Genomic DNA, 27,805 nt, shown 5'->3' on the forward strand with positions numbered 1-27,805 from the left:
CACTTCTACTAAAATAACTCCTCCTCCTCCACACCTCAACCACTTCTACTAAAATAACCCCTCCTCCTCCACACCTCAACCACTTCTACTAAAATAACCCCTCCACACCACAAATAAGTCTTCAGACGTGCCCTAGTCATGTGAGAAAATGTACTGCTTCCACCACAAAGCAACTGACGCCACGTCCTCCTTCTCTTACCTTGATCTGTTTATGAGGAGTCACATTCTGTTTCTCACTGTCAGGACCGAGCGTCCTCTTGGAAGGGGTGCGCTCAACCCCAGACCGAGCAGCTAAATATGAACCCTTCCCCATGTGTCCATCCTCTACAGCGCTGCTGCTAGCCTCCATCTTGATCCCTTCCTCCTCCTCCTCCTCACAAGACCCAGGCTGCTCCTGAGAGGGGTCCTCAGAGCTGCTGTTCATAGGCGACCAGGTATATGCCTGACTGAAAGTGATGTCGTCCATTAGAGAGGTGTCTGAGGCATCTGCCTGAGGAGCTGTTGGAGGCTCATTTCTCCACAGCTTCCTGGGTAGGCCCGACGTTGAGTGGGACTGGACACAATTGACGTGAAGTGGGACTGCTACACTGGGCGTAGAGGGGAGTCTGGGTGCTGCTATAGGGGTTTTGTAGGGGGTCCTTAGAGACCAGCTAGGTGTCTGTGAGCCCAGAGGAGTGGTCTGTGTAGGCCCGAAGCCTGGGGCTGCCCTGCGAGGTGTACCCGGCTGGGGTTGGTTCTGGTCTGGTTGGTCCTGCCCCTCAGCCCCAGGCTGGACCAGCAGCTCTTTGACCAGGGTTCCCAGCCGGGTGTTACGTGGGATGATGCGTCTCTTGATGGCGGAGGCCATGCCCTCCTGCTTGGCTATGACATATACACGCTTCTGTCCCCGTGTCACAGCCGTGTACACGTGTTTCCACGTCTGGACGCTACCGTTACCCAGCACGTACACAATGGTCTCGGTCTCCGACCCCTGACGCACAGAGAAGGCACAGTACAACTGAAGAATTCCATCAGAGAAAATGTCTAACTAGTTAGAATCTACTGAATTGCTTAGTTTAAATCCTTCTCTCATCAGTTTATGAATGGAGACAGAGAGAAAACACACACACACTCCCACACACACACACACACACTCTCACTCACTCCCACACACACTCACTCCCACACACACACACACCTGGAAGGTGTGTATGGTCCTAGCCCAGGCGTGTTGCAGTTTACATTCTCTCTGCAGTTCCCTGAAGGAAACACACAGCATCCGTCCGTCGCCATCATCCAGAGTCAAGTACCTCTGCTTCCTGCTCCGCTGAGAGCCCGCCTCCTCCTCTGTCACGTCCTGTCATAGGAGGAGACACAACCCAAGAGCACGGCTCAGCCAATTAGAATTGAGCAGCTTACAGAATAGCCTAAAACACATGTAACTATTGGTCCTCTCGTTTCTCACATGTTTAATAAAGAATATCTCTCCGTTACACAGACGCTCTTTATTCTTCTCTTTGCTTTTCATTTTGTCACCACTGCCGTCTCTCTGTGTGGCCCCGTTCCCTCTCAGTCTCTCCCCTCCGTCCAGACCAGGAAGTCTCTGCTTGGTCCTGGCCCTGTCAGATACGTAGCCGTTCTCCAAGTCCTCTGCTTCAGGAGACACTTCCTTGTTCCTGTCTGTGACGTAGCCGTTCTTTGTACAGCAGACTTTATCTCTCGGCTGGAAATCTAGTCGGTTCTTGTTGTTTCTGAGGTAAAAGATCGACACATCAAACCCAAATTATTTATCGATCTACAGATAAGGAGACCAGCTGGGATTTCTAACAGAAACAAACGTGATCTAGGAGACGGGGCAAGTCTCCTCTGCCTCCTCACATTGCACATTCTTCCTTTTTACAACTGGTACAACAGCTCTATCTGGTGGTCCACTCATTACACAGCAGTAGAAACTCTTCTAACCCCCCTCCCCCAGTGGCAGAAACTGCGTCTCTCCCTACAGCATCACTTCCTATAGCAGTAGAAACAGCATCTCTTCCTATAGCAGTAGAAACAGCATCTCTTCCAACAGCATCTCTTCCCAACAGCATCTCTTCCTATAGCAGTAGAAACAGCATCTCTTCCTATAGCAGTAGAAACAGCATCTCTTCCAACAGCAACTCTTCCTATAGCAGTAGAAACAGCATCACTTCCTATAGCAGTAGAAACATCTCTTCCTATAGCAGTAGAAACATCATCTCTTCCTATAGCAGTAGAAACAGCATCTCTTCCTATAGCAGTAGAAACAGCATCACTTGCTATAGCAGTAGAAACAGCATCTCTTCCTATAGCAGTAGAAACAGCATCACTTCCAACAGCATCTCTTCCTATAGCAGTAGAAACAGCATCACTTCCTATAGCAGTAGAAACATCATCTCTTCCTATAGCAGTAGAAACAGCATCTCTTCCAACAGCAACTCTTCCTATAGCAGTAGAAACAGCATCTCTTCCTATAGCAGTAGAAACAGCATCTCTTCCAACAGCAACTCTTCCTATAGCAGTAGAAACAGCATATCTTCCTATAGCAGTAGAAACAGCATCACTTCCAACAGCATCTCTTCCTATAGCAGTAGAAACAGCATCACTTCCTATAGCAGTAGAAACAGCATCTCTTCCTATAGCAGTAGAAATAGCATCACTTCCTATAGCAGTAGAAACAGCATCTCTTCCTATAGCAGTAGAAACAGCATCTCTTCCTATAGCAGTAGAAACAGCAACTCTTCCTATAGCAGTAGAAACCGCATCACTTCCTATAGCAGTAGAAACCGCATCACTTCCTATAGCAGTAGAAACAGCATCACTTCCTATAGCTGTAGAAACAGCATCTCTTCCTATAGCAGTAGAAACAGCATCACTTCCTATAGCAGTAGAAACAGCATCACTTCCTATAGCAGTAGAAACAGCATCACTTCCTATAGCAGTAGAAACAGCATCTCTTCCAACAGCAACTCGTCCTATAGCAGTAGAAACAGCATCTCTTCCTATAGCAGTAGAAACAGCATCACTTGCTATAGCAATAGAAACAGCATCTCTTCCTATAGCAGTAGAAACAGCATCACTTGCTATAGCAGTAGAAACAGCATCTCTTCCTATAGCAGTAGAAACAGCATCTCTTCCAACAGCAACTCTTCCTATAGCAGTAGACACAGCATCACTTCCTATAGCAGTAGAAACATCATCTCTTCCTATAGCAGTAGAAACAGCATCACTTCCTATAGCAGTAGAAACAGCATCTCTTCCTATAGCAGTAGAAACAGCATCTCTTCCAACAGCAACTCTTCCTATAGCAGTAGAAACAGCATCTCTTCCTATAGCAGTAGAAACAGCATCACTTCCTATAGCAGTAGAAACAGCATCTCTTCCTATAGCAGTAGAAACAGCATCTCTTCCTATAGCAGTAGAAACAGCATCTCTTCCTATAGCAGTAGAAACAGCATCTCTTCCTATAGCAGTAGAAACAGCATCACTTCCTATAGCAGTAGAAACAGCATCACTTCCTATAGCAGTAGAAACAGCATCTCTTCCAACAGCATCACTTCCTATAGCAGTAGAAACAGCATCTCTTCCTATAGCAGTAGAAACAGCATCTCTTCCTATAGCAGTAGAAACAGCATCTCTTCCTATAGCAGTAGAAACAGCATCTCTTCCTATAGCAGTAGAAACAGCATCTCTTCCTATAGCAGTAGAAACAGCATCACTTCCTATAGCAGTAGAAACAGCATCACTTCCTATAGCAGTAGAAACAGCATCACTTCCTATAGCAGTAGAAACATCATCTCTTCCTATAGCAGTAGAAACATCATCTCTTCCTATAGCAGTAGAAACAGCATCTCTTCCTATAGCAGTAGAAATAGCATCTCTTCCTATAGCAGTAGAAACAGCATCTCTTCCAACAGCAACTCTTCCTATAGCAGTAGAAACAGCATCACTTCCAACAGCATCTCTTCCTATAGCAGTAGAAACAGCATCACTTCCTATAGCAGTAGAAACATCATCTCTTCCTATAGCAGTAGAAACAGCATCTCTTCCAACAGCAACTCTTCCTATAGCAGTAGAAACAGCATCTCTTCCTATAGCAGTAGAAACAGCATCTCTTCCAACAGCAACTCTTCCTATAGCAGTAGAAACAGCATATCTTCCTATAGCAGTAGAAACAGCATCACTTCCTATAGCAGTAGAAACAGCATCACTTCCTATAGCAGTAGAAACAGCATCTCTTCCTATAGCAGTAGAAACAGCATCACTTCCTATAGCAGTAGAAACAGCATCACTTCCAACAGCATCTCTTCCTATAGCAGTAGAAACAGCATCTCTTCCTATAGCAGTAGAAACAGCATCACTTCCTATAGCAGTAGACACAGCATCACTTCCTATAGCAGTAGAAACAGCATCTCTTCCAACAGCAACTCTTCCTATAGCAGTAGAAACCGCATCACTTCCTATAGCAGTAGAAACAGCATCACTTCCTATAGCTGTAGAAACAGCATCACTTCCTATAGCTGTAGAAACAGCATCTCTTCCAACAGCATCACTTCCTATAGCAGTAGAAACAGCATCACTTCCTATAGCAGTAGAAACAGCATCTCTTCCAACAGCAGCATCTCTTCCTATAGCAGTAGAAACAGCATCACTTCCTATAGCAGTAGAAACAGCATCACTTCCTATAGCAGTAGAAACAGCATCACTTCCTATAGCAGTAGAAACAGCATCACTTCCTATAGCAGTAGAAACAGCATCTCTTCCAACAGCATCTCTTCCTATAGCAGTAGAAACAGCATCACTTCCTATAGCAGTAGAAACAGCATCACTTCCTATAGCAGTAGAAACAGCATCACTTCCTATAGCAGTAGAAACAGCATCTCTTCCAACAGCAACTCTTCCTATAGCAGTAGAAACAGCATCTCTTCCTATAGCAGTAGAAACAGCATCACTTGCTATAGCAATAGAAACAGCATCTCTTCCTATAGCAGTAGAAACAGCATCACTTGCTATAGCAGTAGAAACAGCATCTCTTCCTATAGCAGTAGAAACAGCATCACTTCCAACAGCATCTCTTCCTATAGCAGTAGAAACAGCATCACTTCCTATAGCAGTAGAAACAGCATCTCTTCCTATAGCAGTAGAAACAGCATCTCTTCCAACAGCAACTCTTCCTATAGCAGTAGAAACAGCATCTCTTCCTATAGCAGTAGAAACAGCATCACTTCCTATAGCAGTAGAAACAGCATCTCTTCCTATAGCAGTAGAAACAGCATCTCTTCCTATAGCAGTAGAAACAGCATCACTTCCTATAGCAGTAGAAACAGCATCACTTCCTATAGCAGTAGAAACAGCATCACTTCCTATAGCAGTAGAAACAGCATCTCTTCCAACAGCATCACTTCCTATAGCAGTAGAAACAGCATCTCTTCCAACAGCAACTCGTCCTATAGCAGTAGAAACAGCATCTCTTCCTATAGCAGTAGAAACAGCATCACTTCCTATAGCAGTAGAAACAGCATCTCTTCCTATAGCAGTAGAAACAGCATCACTTGCTATAGCAGTAGAAACAGCATCTCTTCCTATAGCAGTAGAAACAGCATCACTTGCTATAGCAGTAGAAACAGCATCTCTTCCTATAGCAGTAGAAACGGCATCACTTGCTATAGCAGTAGAAACAGCATCTCTTCCTATAGCAGTAGAAACAGCATCACTTCCTATAGCAGTAGAAACAGCATCACTTCCTATAGCTGTAGAAACAGCATCACTTCCTATAGCTGTAGAAACAGCATCACTTCCTATAGCAGTACAGTAACTTACTTGGTGCGGTGGTCGCAGTAATGTTTGCAGCAAAGCTCATTGATCAAGGCACACTCCATCCTGAAAAACAAACAGCTACAGTTAAGATACAGGTCTTAATATAGAGAACCCCTCTACTGTCCCTGTAGTATCAATGGTATAGAGAACCCCTCTACTGTCCCTGTAGTATCAATGGTATAGAGAACCCCTCTACTGTCCCTGTAGTATCAATGGTATAGAGAACCCTCTACTGTCCCTGTAGTATCAATGGTATAGAGAACCCCTACTGACTGTCCCTATAGTATAGAGAACCCCTCTACTGACCCTATAGTATAGAGAACCCTCTACTGTCCCTATAGTATAGAGAACCCCTCTACTGTCCCTATAGTATAGAGAACCCCTCTACTGTCCCTATAGTATAGAGAACCCTCTACTGTCCCTGTAGTATCAATGGTATAGAGAACCCCTCTACTGTCCCTGTAGTATCAATGGTATAGAGAACCCCTCTACTGTCCCTGTAGTATCAATGGTATAGAGAACCCCTCTACTGTCCCTGTAGTATAGAGAACCCCTCTACTGTCCCTATAGTATAGAGAACCCCTCTACTGTCCCTATAGTATAGAGAACCCCTCTACTGTCCCTGTAGTATCAATGGTATAGAGAACCCCTCTACTGTCCCTGTAGTATCAATGGTATAGAGAACCCCTCTACTGTCCCTGTAGTATCAATGGTATAGAGAACCCCTCTACTGACCCTGTAGTATCAATGGTATAGAGAACCCCTCTACTGACCCTATAGTATAGAGAACCCCTCTACTGACCCTATAGTATAGAGAACCCCTCTACTGACCCTATAGTATAGAGAACCCTCTACTGTCCCTGTAGTATCGATGGTATAGAGAACCCCTCTACTGACCATATAGTATCAATGGTATAGAGAACCCTCTACTGTCCCTGTAGTATAGAGAACCCCTCTACTGACCCTGTAGTATAGAGAACCCTCTACTGACCCTGTAGTATCGATGGTATAGAGAACCCTCTACTGACCCTATAGTATAGAGAACCCTCTACTGTCCCTGTAGTATAGAGAACCCCTCTACTGTCCCTAGTATCGATGGTATAGAGAACCCCTCTACTGTCCCTATAGTATCAATGGTATAGAGAACCCCTCTACTGACCCTGTAGTATCAATGGTATAGAGAACCCTCTACTGACCCTGTAGTATAGAGAACCCCTCTACAATAGTATAGAGAACCCTCTACTGTCCCTGTAGTATAGATGGTATAGAGAACCCTCTACTGTCCCTGTAGTATCGATGGTATAGAGAACCCCTCTACTGACCCTGTAGTATAGAGAACCCCTCTACTGTCCCTATAGTATAGAGAACCCCTCTACTGTCCCTGTAGTATCAATGGTATAGAGAACCCCTCTACTGTCCCTGTAGTATCAATGGTATAGAGAACCCCTCTACTGACCCTATAGTATAGAGAACCCCTCTACTGACCCTATAGTATAGAGAACCCTCTACTGTCCCTGTAGTATCGATGGTATAGAGAACCCCTCTACTGACCCTATAGTATAGAGAACCCCTCTACTGTCCCTATAGTATAGAGAACCCCTCTACTGTCCCTATAGTATAGAGAACCCTCTACTGACCCTATAGTATAGAGAACCCCTCTACTGACCCTATAGTATAGAGAACCCCTCTACTGTCCCTATAGTATAGAGAACCCTCTACTGACCCTATAGTATAGAGAACCCTCTACTGTCCCTGTAGTATAGAGAACCCTCTACTGTCCCTGTAGTATCAATGGAATAGAGAACCCCTCTACTGTCCCTGTAGTATCAATGGCATAGAGAACCCTCTACTGTCCCTGTAGTATCGATGGTATAGAGAACCCTCTACTGTCCCTGTAGTATCAATGGAATAGAGAACCCTCTACTGTCCCTGTAGTATCAATGGTATAGAGAACCCCTCTACTGTCCCTGTAGTATCAATGGAATAGAGAACCCTCTACTGTCCCTGTAGTATCAATGGAATAGAGAACCCTCTACTGTCCCTGTAGTATCAATGGTATAGAGAACCCTCTACTGTCCCTGTAGTATCAAGTATAGAGAACCCTCTACTGACCCTGTAGTATAGAGAACCCCTCTACTGTCCCTGTAGTATCAATGGTATAGAGAACCCTCTACTGTTCCTAGTATAGATGGTATAGAGAACCCTCTACTGTCCCTGTAGTATCAATGGTATAGAGAACCCCTCTACTGACCCTGTAGTATCAATGGTATAGAGAACCCCTCTACTGACCCTGTAGTATAGAGAACCCCTCTACTGTCCCTGTAGTATAGAGAACCCCTCTACTGTCCCTGTAGTATCGATGGTATAGAGAATCCCTCTACTGACCCTGTAGTATCAATGGTATAGAGAACCCCTCTACTGTCCCTATAGTATAGAGAACCCCTCTACTGTCCCTGTAGTGTCGATGGTATAGAGAACCCCTCTACTGACCCTATAGTATAGAGAACCCCTCTACTGTCCCTATAGTATAGAGAACCACTGTACTGACCCTATAGTATAGAGAACCCCTCTACTGTCCCTGTAGTATCAATGGTATAGAGAACCCCTCTACTGTCCCTGTAGTATAGAGAACCCCCCTCTACTGTCCCTGTAGTATAGAGAACCCCTCTACTGTCCCTGTAGTATCAATGGTATAGAGAACCCTCTACTGTCCCTGTAGTATCAATGGTATAGAGACCCTCTACTGTCCCTGTAGTATCAATGGTATAGAGAACCCCTCTACTGTCCCTGTAGTATCGATGGTATAGAGAACCCTCTACTGTCCCTGTAGTATCAATGGTATAGAGAACCCTCTACTGACCCTATAATATAGAGAACCCTCTACTGACCCTGTAGTATAGAGAACCCTCTACTGACCCTGTAGTATCAATGGTATAGAGAACCCTCTACTGACCCTGTAGTATAGAGAACCCTCTACTGTCCCTGTAGTATCAATGGTATAGAGAACCCTCTACTGTTCCTGTAGTATAGATGGTATAGAGAACCCTCTACTGTCCCTATAGTATCAATGGTATAGAGAACCCTCTACTGTCCCTGTAGTATCAATGGTATAGAGAACCCTCTACTGTCCCTGTAGTATCGATGGTATAGAGAACCCTCTACTGACCCTGTAGTATCGATGGTAGAGAACCCTCTACTGTCCCTATAGTATAGAGAACCCTCTACTGTCCCTGTAGTGTCGATGGTATAGAGAACCCCTCTACTGACCCTATAGTATCGAGAACCCTCTACTGTCCCTGTAGTATCAATGGTATAGAGAACCCTCTACTGTCCCTGTAGTATAGAGAACCCTCTACTGTCCCTGTAGTATAGAGAACCCTCTACTGTTCCTGTAGTATAGAGAACCCTCTACTGTCCCTGTAGTATAGAGAACCCTCTACTGTCCCTGTAGTATCGATGGTATAGAGAACCCTCTACTGTCCCTATAGTATAGAGAACCCCTCTACTGTCCCTATAGTATAGAGAACCCCTCTACTGTCCCTGTAGTATAGAGAACCCTCTACTGTCCCTGTAGTATAGAGAACCCCTCTACTGTCCCTGTAGTATAGAGAACCCTCTACTATCCCTGTAGTATAGAGAACCCTCTACTGTCCCTGTAGTATAGAGAACCCTCTACTGTCCCTGTAGTATAGAGAACCCCTCTACTGTCCCTGTAGTATAGAGAACCCTCTACTGTCCCTGTAGTATAGAGAACCCTCTACTGTCCCTGTAGTATCGATGGTATAGAGAACCCTCTACTGACCCTGTAGTATAGAGAACCCTCTACTGTCCCTGTAGTATAGAGAACCCCTCTACTGTCCCTGTAGTATCGATGGTATAGAGAACCCTCTACTGTCCCTGTAGTATCAATGGTATAGAGAACCCTCTACTGACCCTATAGTATCAATGGTATAGAGAACCCTCTACTGTCCCTGTAGTATAGAGAACCCTCTACTGACCCTATAGTATAGAGAACCCCTCTACTGACCCTGTAGTATCAATGGTATAGAGAACCCCTCTACTGTCCCTGTAGTATAGAGAACCCCTCTACTGACCCTGTAGTATCAATGGTATAGAGAACCCCTCTACTGTCCCTGTAGTATAGAGAACCCCTCTACTGTTCCTGTAGTATCCACTCACACAGACAGCATCGTGAGGAAGGCGCAGCAGCGCCTCTTCAACCTCAGGAGGCTGAAGAAATTCGGCTTGTCACCAAAAGCACTCACAAACTTCTACAGATGCACAATCGAGAGCATCCTGGCGGGCTGTATCACCGCCTGGTATGGCAACTGCACCGCCCTCAACCGTAAGGCTCTCCAGAGGGTAGTGAGGTCTGCACAACGCATCACCGGGGCAAACTACCTGCCCTCCAGGACACCTACACCACCCGATGCTACAGGAAGGCCATAAAGATCATCAAGGACATCAACCACCCGAGCCACTGCCTGTTCACCCCCTATCATCCAGAAGGCGAGGTCAGTACAGGTGCATCAAAGCTGGGACCGAGAGACTGAAAAACAGCTTCTATCTCAAGGCCATCAGACTGTTAAACAGCCACCACTAACATTGAGTGGCTACTGCCAACACACTGTCAATGACACTGACTCTACTCCAGCCACTTTAATCATGGGAATTGATGGGAAATGATGTAAATATATCACTAGCCACTTTAAACAATGCTACCTTATATAATGTTACTTACCCTACATTGTTCATCTCATATGCATACGTTGATACTGTACTCTATATCATCGACTGCATCCTTATGTAATACATGTATCACTAGCCACTTTAACTATGCCACTTGGTTTACATACTCATCTCATATGTATATACTGTACTCGATATCATCTACTGTATCTTGCCTATGCTGCTCTGTACCATCACTCATTCATATATCCTTATGTACATATTCTTTATCCCCTTACACTGTGTATGACAGTAGTTTTTTTTGGAATTGTTAGTTAGATTACTTGCTCGTTATTACTGCATTGTCGGAACTAGAAGCACAAGCATTTCGCTACACTCGCATTAACATCTGCTAACCATGTGTATGTGACAAATAAAATTTGATTTGATTTGATTTGTATCGATGGTATAGAGAAACCCTCTACTGTCCCTGTAGTATAGATGGTATAGAGAACCCTCTACTGTCCCTGTAGTATAGATGGTATAGAGAACCCTCTACTGTCCCTATAGTATAGAGAAACCCTCTACTGTCCCTGTAGTATAGAGAACCCCTCTACTGTCCCTGTAGTATAGAGAACCCCTCTACTGTCCCTGTAGTATAGATGGTATAGAGAACCCTCTACTGTCCCTGTAGTATCAATGGTATAGAGAACCCCTCTACTGTCCCTGTAGTATAGAGAACCCTCTACTGTCCCTATAGTATAGAGAACCCTCTACTGTCCCTGTAGTATCGATGGTATAGAGAACCCTCTACTGACCCTATAGTATAGAGAACCCTCTACTGGTATAGAGAACCCCTCTACTGTTCCCTGTAGTATCGATGGTATAGAGAACCCTCTACTGTCCCTGTAGTATCAATGGTATAGAGAACCCTCTACTGTCCCTGTAGTATCAATGGTATAGAGAACCCTCTACTGTCCCTGTAGTATAGAGAACCCCTCTACTGTCCCTGTAGTATAGATGGTATAGAGAACCCTCTACTGTCCCTGTAGTATAGATGGTATAGAGAACCCTCTACTGTCCCTGTAGTATCGATGGTATAGAGAACCCTCTACTGACCCTATAGTATAGAGAACCCTCTACTGTCCCTGTAGTATAGAGAACCCTCTACTGTCCCTGTAGTATCAATGGTATAGAGAACCCTCTACTGTCCCTGTAGTATCAATGGTATAGAGAACCCTCTACTGTCCCTGTAGTATCGATGGTATAGAGAACCCTCTACTATCCCTGTAGTATAGAGAACCCTCTACTGACCCTGTAGTATAGAGAACCCTCTACTGTCCCTGTAGTATAGATGGTATAGAGAACCCCTCTACTGACCCTGTAGTATCAATGGTATAGAGAACCCTCTACTGACCCTATAGTGTAGAGAACCCCTCTACTGTCCCTGTAGTATCAATGGTATAGAGAACCCTCTACTGTCCCTATAGTATAGAGAACCCCTCTACTGACCCTATAGTATAGAGAACCCCTCTACTGACCCTATAGTATAGAGAACCCTCTACTGACCCTATAGTATAGAGAACCCTCTACTGACCCTATAGTATAGAGAACCCCTCTACTGACCCTATAGTATAGAGAACCCTCTACTGACCCTATAGTATAGAGAACCCCTCTACTGTCCCTATAGTATAGAGAACCCTCTACTGTCCCTATAGTATAGAGAACCCTCTACTGTCCCTATAGTATAGAGAACCCTCTACTGACCCTATAGTATAGAGAACCCTCTACTGTCCCTGTAGTATCAATGGTATAGAGAACCCTCTACTGTCCCTGTAGTATCAATGGAATAGAGAAACCCTCTACTGTCCCTGTAGTATCAATGGTATAGAGAACCCCTCTACTGTCCCTGTAGTATCGATGGTATAGAGAACCCCTCTACTGTCCCTGTAGTATCAATGGTATAGAGAACCCCTCTACTGACCCTGTAGTATAGAGAACCCTCTACTGTCCCTGTAGTATCAATGGTATAGAGAACCCTCTACTGTTCCTGTAGTATAGATGGTATAGAGAACCCTCTACTGTCCCTGTAGTATCAATGGTATAGAGAACCCTCTACTGTCCCTGTAGTATAGAGAACCCCTCTACTGTCCCTGTAGTATCGATGGTATAGAGAATCCCTCTACTGACCCTATAGTATAGAGAAACCCTCTACTGTCCCTGTAGTATAGAGAACCCTCTACTGTCCCTGTAGTATAGATGGTATAGAGAACCCTCTACTGTCCCTGTAGTATCGATGGTATAGAGAACCCTCTACTGTCCCTGTAGTATAGAGAACCCTCTACTGTCCCTATAGTATAGAGAACCCTCTACTGTCCCTGTAGTATCGATGGTATAGAGAACCCCTCTACTGACCCTATAGTATAGAGAACCCCTCTACTGTCCCTGTAGTATAGAGAACCCTCTACTGTCCCTGTAGTATCGATGGTATAGAGAACCCTCTACTGTCCCTGTAGTATCAATGGTATAGAGAACCCTCTACTGACCCTGTAGTATCAATGGTATAGAGAACCCCTCTACTGACCCTATAGTATCAATGGTATAGAGAACCCCTCTACTGTCCCTGTAGTATAGAGAACCCTCTACTGTTCCTGTAGTATAGATGGTATAGAGAACCCTCTACTGTCCCTGTAGTATAGATGGTATAGAGAACCCCTCTACTGTCCCTGTAGTATCGATGGTATAGAGAACCCTCTACTGACCCTATAGTATAGAGAACCCTCTACTGTCCCTGTAGTATAGAGAACCCTCTACTGTCCCTGTAGTATCAATGGTATAGAGAACCCCTCTACTGTCCCTGTAGTATCAATGGTATAGAGAACCCTCTACTGTCCCTGTAGTATCGATGGTATAGAGAACCCTCTACTATCCCTGTAGTATAGAGAACCCCTCTACTGACCCTGTAGTATAGAGAACCCTCTACTGTCCCTGTAGTATAGATGGTATAGAGAACCCTCTACTGACCCTGTAGTATCAATGGTATAGAGAACCCCTCTACTGACCCTATAGTGTAGAGAACCCTCTACTGTCCCTGTAGTATCAATGGTATAGAGAACCCCTCTACTGACCCTATAGTGTAGAGAACCCCTCTACTGACCCTATAGTATAGAGAACCCCTCTACTGACCCTATAGTATAGAGAACCCTCTACTGACCCTATAGTATAGAGAACCCCTCTACTGACCCTATAGTATAGAGAACCCTCTACTGACCCTATAGTATAGAGAACCCTCTACTGACCCTATAGTATAGAGAACCCTCTACTGTCCCTATAGTATAGAGAACCCTCTACTGTCCCTATAGTATAGAGAACCCTCTACTGTCCCTATAGTATAGAGAACCCTCTACTGACCCTATAGTATAGAGAACCCCTCTACTGTCCCTGTAGTATCAATGGTATAGAGAACCCTCTACTGTCCCTGTAGTATCAATGGAATAGAGAAACCCTCTACTGTCCCTGTAGTATCAATGGTATAGAGAACCCTCTACTGTCCCTGTAGTATCGATGGTATAGAGAACCCTCTACTGTCCCTGTAGTATCAATGGTATAGAGAACCCCTCTACTGACCCTGTAGTATAGAGAACCCTCTACTGTCCCTGTAGTATCAATGGTATAGAGAACCCCTCTACTGTTCCTGTAGTATAGATGGTATAGAGAACCCTCTACTGTCCCTGTAGTATCAATGGTATAGAGAACCCCTCTACTGTCCCTGTAGTATAGAGAACCCCTCTACTGTCCCTGTAGTATCGATGGTATAGAGAATCCCCTACTGACCCTGTAGTATCGATGGTATAGAGAACCCTCTACTGTCCCTGTAGTATCGATGGTATAGAGAACCCTCTACTGTCCCTATAGTATAGAGAACCCTCTACTGTCCCTGTAGTGTATGGTAGAGAACCCTCTACTGACCCTATAGTATAGAGAACCCTCTACTGTCCCTATAGTATAGAGAAACCCTCTACTGACCCTATAGTATAGAGAACCCTCTACTGACCCTATAGTATAGAGAACCCTCTACTGTCCCTATAGTATAGAGAACCCTCTACTGTCCCTATAGTATAGAGAACCACTGTACTGACCCTATAGTATAGAGAACCCTCTACTGACCCTATAGTATAGAGAACCCCTCTACTGACCCTATAGTATAGAGAACCCCTCTACTGTCCCTATAGTATAGAGAACCCTCTACTGACCCTATAGTATAGAGAACCCCTCTACTGACCCTATAGTATAGAGAACCCCTACTGACCCTATAGTATAGAGAACCCTCTACTGTCCCTGTAGTATCGATGGTATAGAGAACCCTCTACTGTCCCTGTAGTATAGAGAACCCTCTACTGTCCCTATAGTATAGAGAACCCTCTACTGACCCTATAGTATAGAGAACCCCTCTACTGACCCTATAGTATAGAGAACCCTCTACTGACCCTATAGTATAGAGAACCCCTCTACTGACCCTATAGTATAGAGAACCCTCTACTGACCCTATAGTATAGAGAACCCTCTACTGACCCTATAGTATAGAGAACCACTCTACTGACCCTATAGTATAGAGAACCACTCTACTGACCCTATAGTATAGAGAACCCCTCTACTGACCCTATAGTATAGAGAACCACTCTACTGACCCTATAGTATAGAGAACCACTCTACTGACCCTATAGTATAGAGAACCCTCTACTGACCCTATAGTATAGAGAACCCTCTACTGTCCCTGTAGTATCGATGGTATAGAGAACCCTCTACTGTCCCTGTAGTATAGAGAACCCCTCTACTGTCCCTATAGTATAGAGAACCCTCTACTGACCCTATAGTATAGAGAACCCTCTACTGACCCTATAGTATAGAGAACCCTCTACTGACCCTATAGTATAGAGAACCCCTCTACTGACCCTATAGTATAGAGAACCCTCTACTGACCCTATAGTATAGAGAACCCCTCTACTGACCCTATAGTATAGAGAACCCCTCTACTGACCCTATAGTATAGAGAACCCTCTACTGTCCCTGTAGTATAGAGAACCCTCTACTGTCCCTGTAGTATCGATGGTATAGAGAACCCCTCTACTGTCCCTGTAGTATAGAGAACCCTCTACTGTCCCTATAGTATAGAGAACCCTCTACTGACCCTATAGTATAGAGAACCCCTCTACTGACCCTGTAGTATAGAGAACCCCTCTACTGACCCTGTAGTATAGAGAACCCCTCTACTGTCCCTATAGTATAGAGAACCCTCTACTGTCCCTATAGTATAGAGAACCCTCTACTGTCCCTGTAGTATCGATGGTATAGAGAACTACTGTCCCTGTAGTATAGAGAACCCTCTACTGTCCCTGTAGTATAGAGAACCCTCTACTGTCCCTATAGTATAGAGAACCCCTCTACTGACCCTATAGTATAGAGAACCCTCTACTGACCCTATAGTATAGAGAACCCTCTACTGACCCTATAGTATAGAGAACCCCTCTACTGTCCCTATAGTATAGAGAACCCCTCTACTGACCCTATAGTATAGAGAACCCTCTACTGTCCCTATAGTATAGAGAACCCCTCTACTGTCCCTGTAGTATAGAGAACCCCCTCTACTGACCCTATAGTATAGAGAACCCTCTACTGACCCTATAGTATAGAGAACCCTCTACTGACCCTATAGTATAGAGAACCCTCTACTGACCCTATAGTATAGAGAACCCCTCTACTGACCCTATAGTATAGAGAACCCTCTACTGTCCCTATAGTATAGAGAACCCTCTACTGTCCCTGTAGTATCGATGGTATAGAGAACCCCTCTACTGTCCCTGTAGTATCGATGGTATAGAGAACCCCTCTACTGTCCCTGTAGTATAGAGAACCCCTCTACTGACCCTATAGTATAGAGAACCCCTCTACTGACCCTGTAGTATAGAGAACCCCTCTACTGTCCCTATAGTATAGAGAACCCCTCTACTGTCCCTATAGTATAGAGAACCCCTCTACTGACCCTATAGTATAGAGAACTGACCCTAGTATACTGACCCTATAGTATAGAGAACCCCTCTACTGACCCTATAGTATAGAGAACCCCTCTACTGACCCTATAGTATAGAGAACCCCTCTACTGTCCCTATAGTATAGAGAACCCTCTACTGTCCCTGTAGTATCGATGGTATAGAGAACCCTCTACTGTCCCTGTAGTATCGATGGTATAGAGAACCCTCTACTGTCCCTATAGTATAGAGAACCCCTCTACTGACCCTATAGTATAGAGAACCCTCTACTGACCCTATAGTATAGAGAACCCTCTACTGACCCTATATTATAGAGAACCCTCTACTGACCCTATAGTATAGAGAACCCCTCTACTGACCCTATAGTATAGAGAACCCCTCTACTGACCCTATAGTATAGAGAACCCCTCTACTGTCCCTATAGTATAGAGAACCCCTCTACTGACCCTATGGTATAGAGAACCCCTCTACTGACCCTATAGTATAGAGAACCCCTCTACTGACCCTATAGTATCAACGGTGTAGATAACCTCTACATGTCTGACCACTCTACTGTGTAATGCTCGTCTTACCTTCTGAAGGCAATGAACTGTGACGTGGCGTCATTCTTCAGTCCTGGAGCAGCTTTCAATAAGAGTTCGATAGCCACCTGAAGGTCTGAAAAACAACATCATATTGTGTTGCATTATATTGGTAGAGTTCTGTGTTTTCAGATGGAGTCCACGGGTTACTCACCATAGTCAGAGTCCTCGGTGGTGTTGGGCAGCAGGATGAGGATGAACCTCTTGTCTTCAGAGGGCATGGTGTAGCTTCCATTCAGATCCAAGATGGCGTCGTAGTGGAGCGGTCTGAAACTACGATTCATCCCCATCTCTGCGATTCTGATTTTTTTTTTTAAAAGGACAGACGCAGTATTTTTCGTTTCTCATGGTCGGTCACGGCATCAGGACAAAAACAGGTCAAATAAACAATCTTACAGAATTTACAATTACATTTTTTTTTTTAAAGAAAATTAATTTCATATCTGAATTTGCAAAGTTGTATCTAAACTTTATTCTATCTACATACTGAATTAATTCATGGTTCTTTTTATTTTATATTATCAAATAGTCACTGTGGTATTTATATGTTTGTTTGGAAACTAAAGACAAAAAACCAAATGCCATATTTACTGTCCGGCGTTGTCGACGATCAGTTGAGACTCAGCTCTGTGATTGGTCCTCATCTCGATGGCCCAATGGGCTCGGCCCAGACTGTGGAACAGGTCATACAAGGTGTTTCCTGGCTGGATACTGGGACAGCTGACGCACATCACCTAGACAAACAGGCACACTGTGGAACAGGCCATACTTCCTGACGGGCTGCCACCAGGTGCTGAAGGTAAGGAATCAACATTTCCACTTCGCTGACCCTCAACACTGGGGCCCCACAGGGGTGCGTGCTCAGCCCTTTCCTGTACTCCCTGTTCACTCATGACTGTGTGGCCATGCACGCCTCCAACTCAATCATCAAGTCTGCAGACGACACAACAGTAGTGGGCTTGATCACCACCAACAACGAGACAGCCTATAGGGAGGAGGTGAGGGCTCTCAGAGTGTGGTGTCAGGAAAACAACCTCTCGCTCAACGTCAACAAAACAAAGGAGATGATCGTGGACTGTAGTGGAGAAGGTGGAAATTTTAAGTTCCTCGGCGTACACATCACAGACAAACTGAAATGGTGCACCCACACAGACAGTGTGGTGAAGAAGGCGCAGCAGCGCCTCTTCAACCTCAGGAGGCTGAAAAAAAAAATGTGGCTTGTCACCTAACAAAACTTTAAAAGATTCACAATTGAGAGCATCCTGTTGGGCTGTATCACTGCCAGGTACAGTAACTGCACTGCCCACAACCGTAAGGCTCTCCAGAGGGTAGTGGGGTCTGCACAACCGTAAGGCTCTCCAGAGGGTAGTGAGGTCTGCACAAAGCATCACCGGGGGCAAACTACCTGCCCTCCAGGACACCTACACCACCCGATGTCACAGGAAGGCCAAAAGGATTATCATGAACAATAACCACCTGAGCCACTGCCTGTTCACCCCGCTATCATCCAGAAGCTGAGGTCAGTACAGGTGCATCAAAGCTGGGACCGAGAGACTGAAAAAAAGCTTTTTTTCAATCTCAAGGCCATCAGACTGCTAAACAGCCATCACCAACTCAGAGGCTGCTGCCTTCATAGAGACTCACTAGTCACTTTAAACCATGTTGGCATATCTTACATTACTCATATCTACAGTTGAAGTCGGAAGTTTACATACACCTTAGCCAATTACATTTAAACTCAGTTTTTCACAATTCACAAAACATTTAATCCTAGTAAAATGTCCCTGTTTCTGGTCAGTTAGGATCAACACTATTTTAGGACTGTGAAATGTCAGAATAATAGTAGAGAATTATTTATTTCAGCTTTTATTTCTTTCATCACATTCTCAGTGGGTCAGAAGTTTACATACACTCAATTAGTATTTGGTAGCATTGCCTTTAAATGGTTTAACTTGGGCATCGATTTTGTGATGTGCACCATTCCCTCCTGCAGAAAAGCACCCCCACAACATGATGCTGCCACCCCCGTGCTTCACGGTTGGGATGGTGTTCTTCGCTGGCAAGCCTCCCCCTTTTTCCCCCAAACACAACAACGGTCATTATGGCCAAAGTTATATTTTTGTTTCATCAGACCAGAGGACATTTTTCCAAAAAGTACAATCTTTGTCCCCATGTGCAAACCGTAGTCTGGATCTTTTATGGCGGGTTTGGAGCAGTGGCTTCTTCCTTGCTGAGCGGCCTTCAGGTTATAGGACTTGTTTTACTGTAGATATAGATATGTTGTACCTGTTTCCTCCAGCATCTTCCTTTGCTGTTGTTCTGGGATTGATTTGCACTTTTCACACCAAAGTACATTTATATCTAGAAGACATAACGTGTCTCCCTCCTGAGTGGTATGAGGGATGCGTGGTCCCATGGCGTTTATACTTGCGTACTATTGTTTGTACAGATGAACGTGGTACCTTCAGGCGTTTGGAAATTGCTCCCAAGGATGAACTAGACTTGTGGATGTCTACAATGTGTTTTCTGAGGTCTTGGCTGATTTCTTTTGATTTCCCCATGATGTCAAGCAAAGAGGCACTGAGTTTGAAGGTAGGCCTTGAAATACATCCACAGGTACACCACCAATTGACTCAAATGATGTCAATTAGCCTATCAGAAGCTTCTAAAGCCAAGACATAATTTTCTGGAATTTTCCAAGCTATTTAAAAAGGCACAGTCAACTTAGTGCATGTAAACTTCTGACCCACTGGAATTGTGAAACAGTGAATTATAAGTGAAATAATTTGTCTGTAAACAATTGATGTCCTAACCGACTTGCCAAAACTATAGTTTGTTAACAAGAAATGTGTGGAGTGGTTGAAAAACAAGTTAATGACTCCAACCTAAGTGTATGTAAACTTCAACTGTATATACTGTATTTTATACCATCTATTGCATCCTGTCATCGTTCCTCCATATATGTACATCATCTCATTCCATCCCTATAAAAAGGTAGTTGTTGGGGAATTGTTAGATTACTTGTTAGATATTACTGCACTGTTGGAACTAGAAGCACAAGCATTTCGCTACACTCGCATTAACATCTGCTAACCATGTGTATGTGACCAATAACATCTGCTAACCATGTGTATGTGACCAATAACATCTGCTAACCATGTGTATGTGACCAATAACATCTGCTAACCATGTGTATGTGACCAATAACATCTGCTAACCATGTGTATGTGACCAATAACATCTGCTAACCATGTGTATGTGACCAATAACATCTGCTAACCATGTGTATGTGACCAATAACATCTGCTAACCATGTGTATGTGACCAATAACATCTGCTAACCATGTGTATGTGACCAATAACATCTGCTAACCATGTGTATGTGACCAATAACATCTGCTAACCATGTGTATGTGACCAATAACATCTGCTAACCATGTGATTAAGAACATTTTTTGATTTGACAAGGAGTTGGCTGGATAGTGGTCAGCTGACAGCATCCCCTAGACAAACAGTCAGTAAGTCCTAACCCTAACATCTTAGCAGGGTTATAAGCAGTGTAGTCTAATGTCATTCAGATAATGGAGGAGTTTATTGGGATACAAGGTGATTTGTAGATCAGTGATTCCGAGCAGTCTAGTGGACCACATCGTGTTTCCCTTGTAAGGACAGGAAGTCCATTGTATAGGACAGGAAGTCTTCACCTTACCTAACTCTGTTCCACCTTCACCCCCCCACACACACACACACCCACACACACGTGTTGGCATCACACTTTACATGTCAAACATGTACAGCTTAAACCTGAACTTAAAAACGAACGTACCCAAGATGACAAACTTCCTGAGCTGTGCGTGTTTGGTGAGCATGGTGAGGACGGAGTGGAGGAGCTGAACACACACCAGACTGCCCTCGTCCACCACCAACACGCGCACACACGCAAACTTCCACTCCTCAGGAGCCCCACTGGGGTCCTTTTTGGCCTGCATGAAACTCCACACTACCTGAGAGGGAGGGGTGACAGGAGGGAGGGGTTAGATATCTGTGAAACTCCACACTACCTGAGAGGAGGGGTGACAGGAGGGATATGACAGGAGGGAGGGGTTAGATATCTGTGAAACTCCACACTACCTGAGAGGGAGGGGTGTGTTTGACTACCTGAGAGGGAGGGGTGACAGCAGGGAGGGTTAGATATCTGTGAAACTCCACACTACCTGAGAGGGAGGGGTGACAGGAGGGAGGGGGATATCTGTGAAACTCCACACTACCTGAGAGGGAGGGGTGAAAGGAGGGAGGGGTTAGATATCTGTGAAACTCCACACTACCTGAGAGGGAGGGGTTAGATATCTGTGAAACTCCACACTACCTGAGAGGGAGGGGTTAGATATCTGTGAAACTCCACACTACCTGAGAGGGAGGGGTGACAGCAGGGAGGGGTTAGATATCTGTGAAACTCCACACTACCTGAGAGGGAGGGGTGACAGGAGGGAGGGGTTAGATATCTGTGAAACTCCACACTACCAGGGGTGAAAGGAGGGAGGGGTTAGATATCTGTGAAACTCCACACTACCTGAGAGGGAGGGGTGAAAGGAGGGAGGGGGATATCTGTGAAACTCCACACTACCTGAGAGGGGGTGAAAGGAGGGAGGGGTTAGATATCTGTGAAACTCCACACTACCTGAGAGGGAGGGGTGACAGGCAGGGAGGGGTTAGATATCTGTGAAACTCCACACTACCTGAGAGGGAGGGGTTAGATATCTGTGAAACTCCACACTACCTGAGAGGGAGGGGTGACAGGGAGGGGGGTTAGATATCTGTGAAACTCCACACTACCTGAGAGGGAGGGGTGAAAGGAGGGAGGGGTTAGATATCTGTGAAACTCCACACTACCTGAGAGGGAGGGGTGACAGGAGGGAGGGGTTAGATATCTGTGAAACTCCACACTACCTGAGAGGGAGGGGTGAAAGGAGGGAGGGGTTAGATATCTGTGAAACTCCACACTACCTGAGAGGGAGGGGTGAAAGGAGGGAGGGGTTAGATATCTGTGAAACTCCACACTACCTGAGAGGGAGGGGTGACAGGAGGGAGGGGTTAGATATCTGTGAAACTCCACACTACCTGAGAGGGAGGGGTGACAGGAGGGAGGGGTTAGATATCTGTGAAACTCCACACTACCTGAGAGGGAGGGGTGAAAGGAGGGAGGGGTTAGATATCTGTGAAACTCCACACTACCTGAGAGGGAGGGGTTAGATATCTGTGAAACTCCACACTACCTGAGAGGGAGGGGTTAGATATCTGTGAAACTCCACACTACCTGAGAGGGAGGGGTGAGCAGGGAGGGGTTAGATATCTGTGAAACTCCACACTACCTGAGAGGGAGGGGTTAGATATCTGTGAAACTCCACACTACCTGAGAGGGAGGGGTTAGATATCTGTGAAACTCCACACTACCTGAGAGGGAGAGGGGTGGGGTTAGATATCTGTGAAACTCCACACTACCTGAGAGGGAGGGGTGACAGAGGGAGGGGTTAGATATCTGTGAAACTCCACACTACCTGAGAGGGAGGGGTGAAAGGAGGGAGGGGTTAGATATCTGTGAAACTCCACACTACCTGAGAGGGAGGGGTGACAGCAGGGAGGGGGTTAGATATCTGTGAAACTCCACACTACCTGAGAGGGAGGGGTGAAAGGAGGGAGGGGTTAGATATCTGTGAAACTCCACACTACCTGAGAGGGAGGGGTGAAAGGAGGGAGGGGTTAGATATCTGTGAAACTCCACACTACCTGAGAGGGAGGGGTGACAGGAGGGAGGGGTTAGATATCTGTGAAACTCCACACTACCTGAGAGGGAGGGGTGACAGGAGGGAGGGGTTAGATATCTGTGAAACTCCACACTACCTGAGAGGGAGGGGTGAAAGGAGGGAGGGGTTAGATATCTGTGAAACTCCACACTACCTGAGAGGGAGGGGTGAAAGGAGGGAGGGGTTAGATATCTGTGAAACTCCACACTACCTGAGAGGGAGGGGTGAGGAGGGAGGGGTTAGATATCTGTGAACCTGAGAGGGAGGGGTGAAAGGAGGGAGGGGTTAGATATCTGTGAAACTCCACACTACCTGAGAGGGAGGGGTGAAAGGAGGGAGGGGTTAGATATCTGTGAAACTCCACACTACCTGAGAGGGAGGGGTGAGGAGGGAAGATAGTGAACTAGGAGGGAGGGGTTAGATATCTGTGAAACTCCACACTACCTGAGAGGGAGGGGTGAAAGGAGGGAGGGGTTAGATATCTGTGAAACTCCACACTACCTGAGAGGGAGGGGTGAAAGGAGGGAGGGGTTAGATATCTGTGAAACTCCACACTACCTGAGAGGGAGGGGCTGAAAGGAGGGAGGGGTTAGATATTTTTGAAACTCCACACTACCAGGAGGGAGGGGTTAGATATCTGTGAAACTCCACACTATTTGAGAGGGAGGGGTGTCAGGAGGGAGGGTTAGATATCTGTGAAACTTGAAACTCCACACTACCTGAGAGGGAGGGGTGACAGGAAGGGTTAGATTCTTTTCAACTCCACACTACCTGAGAGGGAGGGGTTAGATATCTGTGAAACTCCACACTACCTGAGAGGGAGGGGGTGACAGGAGGGAGGGGTTAGATATGGCTGTGAAACTCCACACTACCTGGGAGGGTTAGATATCTGTGAAACTCCACACTACCTGAGAGGGAGGGGTGACAGGAGGGATTTAGATATCTGTGAAACTCCACACTACCTGAGAGGGAGGGGTTAGATATCTGTGAAACTCCACACTACCTGAGAGGATTGACAGGAGGGAAGAATGAAACTCCACAACCTGAGAGGGAGGGGTTAGATATCTGGAAACTCCACACTACCTGAGAGGGAGGGGTTAGATATCTGTGAAACTCCACACTACCTGAGAGGGAAGATATCTGTGAAACTCCACACTTTTGTTCTGTGAAACTCCACACTACCTGAGAGGGAGGGGTTAGATCACTGTGAAACTCCACACTACCTGAGAGGGAGGGGTTAGATATCTGTGAAACTCCACACTACCTGAGAGGGAGGGGTTAGATATCTGTGAAACTCCACACTACCTGAGAGGAGGGGTTGATATCTGTGAAACTCCACACTACCTGAGAGGGAGGGGTTAGAATCTGTGAAACTTACCTGAGAGGGAGGGAGATATCTGTGAAACTCCACACTACCTGAGAGGGAGGGGTTAGATATCTGTGAAACTCCACACTACCTGAGAGGGAGGGGTTAGATTCTTGAAACTTCACTACCTGGGTTTTTAGGAAACTCCACACAAAGGGAGGGGTTAGATATCTGTGAAAGCCACACTACCTGAGAGAGAGGGGTGACAGGAGGGAGGGGTTAGATATCTGTGAAACTCCACACTACCTGAAGGGGTCTCAGGGAGGGGTTAGATATCTGTTGAAACTGACACAGGAGGGAGGGGTTAGCGCTATCTGTGTCACACTACCTGAAAGGGAGGGGGACAAGTTTTTCCTGAAACCCACAAACAATGAACAGGAGGGAGGGGATATCTGTGAAACTCCACACTACCTGAGAGGGAGGGGTGACAGGGAAGAGACAGGAGGGAGGGGTTAGGTATCTGTGAAACTCCACACTACCTGAGAGGGAGGGGTGACAGGGAAGAGTGAACAGAATATCAGAAACTCCACACTACCTGATGTTTTCCTGGAAAGTGGGTTAGGTATCTTGAAACTGCCACTACCTGACACCAGGCCATGAACAGGAAGTATCTGTGAAACTCCACACTACCTGTGACAGGGAAGAGTGAACAGATGCTGTGAAACTCCACACCTGAAAGGGAGGGGTGACTGAACCAGGGGTTTATCTGTGAAACTCCACACTACCTGTGACAGGGAAGAGTGAACAGGAGGGAGGGGTTAGGTATCTGTGAAACTCCACACTACCTGAAAGGGAGGGGTGACAGGGAAGAGTGAACAGGAGGGAGGGTTAGGTATCTGTGAAACTCCACACTGAACCTGAAAGGGAGGGGTGACAGGGAAAGTGAACAGGAGGGAGGGGTTAGATATCTGTGACCTCTGGAAATGGTACTATTACAGTTGTGGACAAAATCTGAGACTGACACAAATATACATTTTCACAAAGTTTGCTGCTTCAGTGTCTTTAGATATTTTTGTCAGATGTTACTATGGAATACAAGTATAATTACAAGCATTTCATAAGTGTCAAAGGCTTTTATTGACAATTACATGAAGTTGATACAAAGAGTTGACCCTTCTTTTTCAAGACCTCTGCAATCACCCTGGCTGCTGTCAATTAACTTCTGGGCCACATCCTGACTGATGGAAGCCCATTCTTGCATAATCAATGCTTGGAGTTTGTCAGAATTTGTGGGTTTTTGTTTGTCCACCCGCATCTTGAGGATTGACCACAAAATCTCAATGGGATTAAGGTCTGGGGAGTTTCCTGGCCATGGACCTAAAATATCGATGTTTTGTTCCCCGAACCACTTAGTTATCACTTTTGCCTTATGGAAAGGTGCTCCATCATGCTGGAAAAGCCATTGTTCATCACCAAACTGTTCCTGGATGGTTGGGAGAAGTTGCTCTCGGAGGAGGTGTTGGTACCATTCTTTATTCATGGCTGTGTTTTTAGGCAAAATGAGTGAGCCCACTCCCTTGGCTGAGAAGCAACCCCACACATGAATGGTCTCAGGATGCTTTACTGTTGGCATGACACAGGACTGATGGTAGCGCTCACCTTGTCTTCTCCAGACAAGCTTTTTCCTAATGCCCCAAACAATCGGGAAGGGGATTCATCAGAGAAAATGACTTTACCCCAGTCCTCAGCAGTCCAATCCCTGTACCTTTGCAGAATATCAGTCTGTCCCTGATGTTTTTCCTGGAGAGAAGTGGCTTCTTTGCTGCCCTTCTTGACACCAGGCCATCCTCCAAAAGTCTTCGCACACTGTGTGTGCAGATGCACTCACACCTGCCTGCTGCCATTCCTGAGCAAGCTCTGTACTGGTGGTGCCCCGATCCCCAGCTGAATCTACTTTAGGAGACGGTCCTGGCGCTTGCTGGACTTTCTTGGGCGCCCTGAAGCCTTCTTCACAACAATTGAACCGCTCTCCTTGAAGTTCTTGATGATTCGATAAATGGTTGATTTAGGCGCAATCTTACTGGCAACAATATCCTTGCCTGTGTAGTCCTTTTTGTGCAAAGCAATGATGGCACGTGTTTCCTTGCACGAGAGAATCACTAGCATGTCAGCTGGTCCTTTTGTGGCAGGGCTGAAATGCAGTGGAAATGTTTTTTGGGGGATTCAGTTCATTTGCATGGCAAAGAGGGACTTTGCAATTAATCTGATCACTCTTCATAACATTCTGGAGTATATGCAAATTGCCATCATACAAACTGAGGCAGGAGACTTTGTGAAAATTAATAATTTGTCATTCTCAAAATGTTTGGCCACGACTGTACAACACATGGACCTGACTACTGATGTTCAACTGGTTCATTTAGAACAATATGATACACGGTGAGTGTGGCCGCCCACGGTGAGTGTGGCCGCCCACGGTGAATATGGCCGCCCACGGTGAGTGTGGCCGCTGACAGAAAACAAGTGGAAAACTTGACCTACAAATTACACAAATAATCCTTTGTAAACCATGAAAGTGATAAAACATTTCAGCTGTTTATTTTGGTCTCACCGATACCTTTCTATTACAGAGACAAAGCCTACATGGACAGAGAATGTGACTTCTAGCTTTACCCAGGCTAATGTTTGCCATTCAGAAACCTGTTCTGTACCCGGCTAATAGCAGATAGTCAGAACTGGGTCAGAACCATTCTAGAAGTCATTCTAAGGGCAGAACTGTCTCCTGTACCAACCTGGTGCAGGGTGTAGGCCTTGAAGCATGTCCTCTTGGTGAGCAGAGACGCAGCTCTCCCTGTGGGTGCTGTTAGTAACACCTCGTCCTCTCCCTGTAAAACCCACGACGATGACTTCTTCTCGTCCTTTACCTCCCCCTCTAACTGAGAGAGGAGACTCTTCGACAGGGCTTCTTCCTCCCACGCATCGGCTTCCTCCCACGCCTCAGACCCCAAGGAGTCATTTTCAAAGTCCCAGCATGCCTTCCTGACTTCCTTCTCTGGGCTCTGCTGCAAGGCGGCCTTGAACACGAGACTCACCACCGTGGTCTTACCACAGCCCCCCTTACCGCTGATCACTGTCACCGGATTGAAGCAGATCATCTTTGCTGCACGTACCTGGTCTGGGTCTAAATCTACTGGAGGAGGGCCCTGGTCTGGGCCTAAATCTACTGGAGGAGGGCCCTGGTCTGGGCCTAAATCTACTGGAGGGGCCCTGGTCTGGGCCTAAATCTACTGGAGGAGGGCCCTGGTCTGTAGGGGCTGGTTCTGGTTTGATGTGGTCTGGGACAGAGTATCCACTGACTGTTCTAACAGCAGTACTAGTACGGTCTGTCTCTGCAGCGCTGCCATCCATATCACACCTTTCATTCAGCTCATCAGCCTTCCGCTCTGCGTCGGAGTCCACTTCACCTTGATAATCCCTACTCCCTCCATCCCCTCCCTTCTTCCTCAGCCTCTGCAGAGCTGAAGCAGTCAGCACCTCTATGACATCCAGAGGTATAACCCAGGGCTCTTCCTGCACCAGACAGCGTAG

The 27,805-nt window shown here is 45.8% G+C and overlaps 1 protein-coding gene across 1 annotated transcript; it reads right to left on the bottom strand.

Moving 5' to 3' along the window:
* Positions 1-199: 199 nt before the first annotated feature.
* On the bottom strand, positions 200-27,505 carry LOC112239878 (DNA helicase B; the record flags this gene model as incomplete). The annotated part of the gene is given in 10 exon segments (XM_042313775.1): positions 200-970; positions 1,178-1,336; positions 1,445-1,730; positions 5,818-5,877; positions 17,102-17,186; positions 17,265-17,410; positions 17,702-17,826; positions 17,828-17,844; positions 20,937-21,114; positions 27,010-27,505. Coding segments are annotated over 10 exon segments (2,190 nt in total), but the record flags the coding sequence as incomplete, so codon positions are not given.
* Between the last annotated feature and the right edge of the window lie 300 nt (positions 27,506-27,805).

This window comes from Oncorhynchus tshawytscha, unplaced genomic scaffold (genome assembly GCF_018296145.1).
Source record: "Oncorhynchus tshawytscha isolate Ot180627B unplaced genomic scaffold, Otsh_v2.0 Un_contig_13980_pilon_pilon, whole genome shotgun sequence".
NCBI lineage: Eukaryota > Metazoa > Chordata > Actinopteri > Salmoniformes > Salmonidae > Oncorhynchus > Oncorhynchus tshawytscha.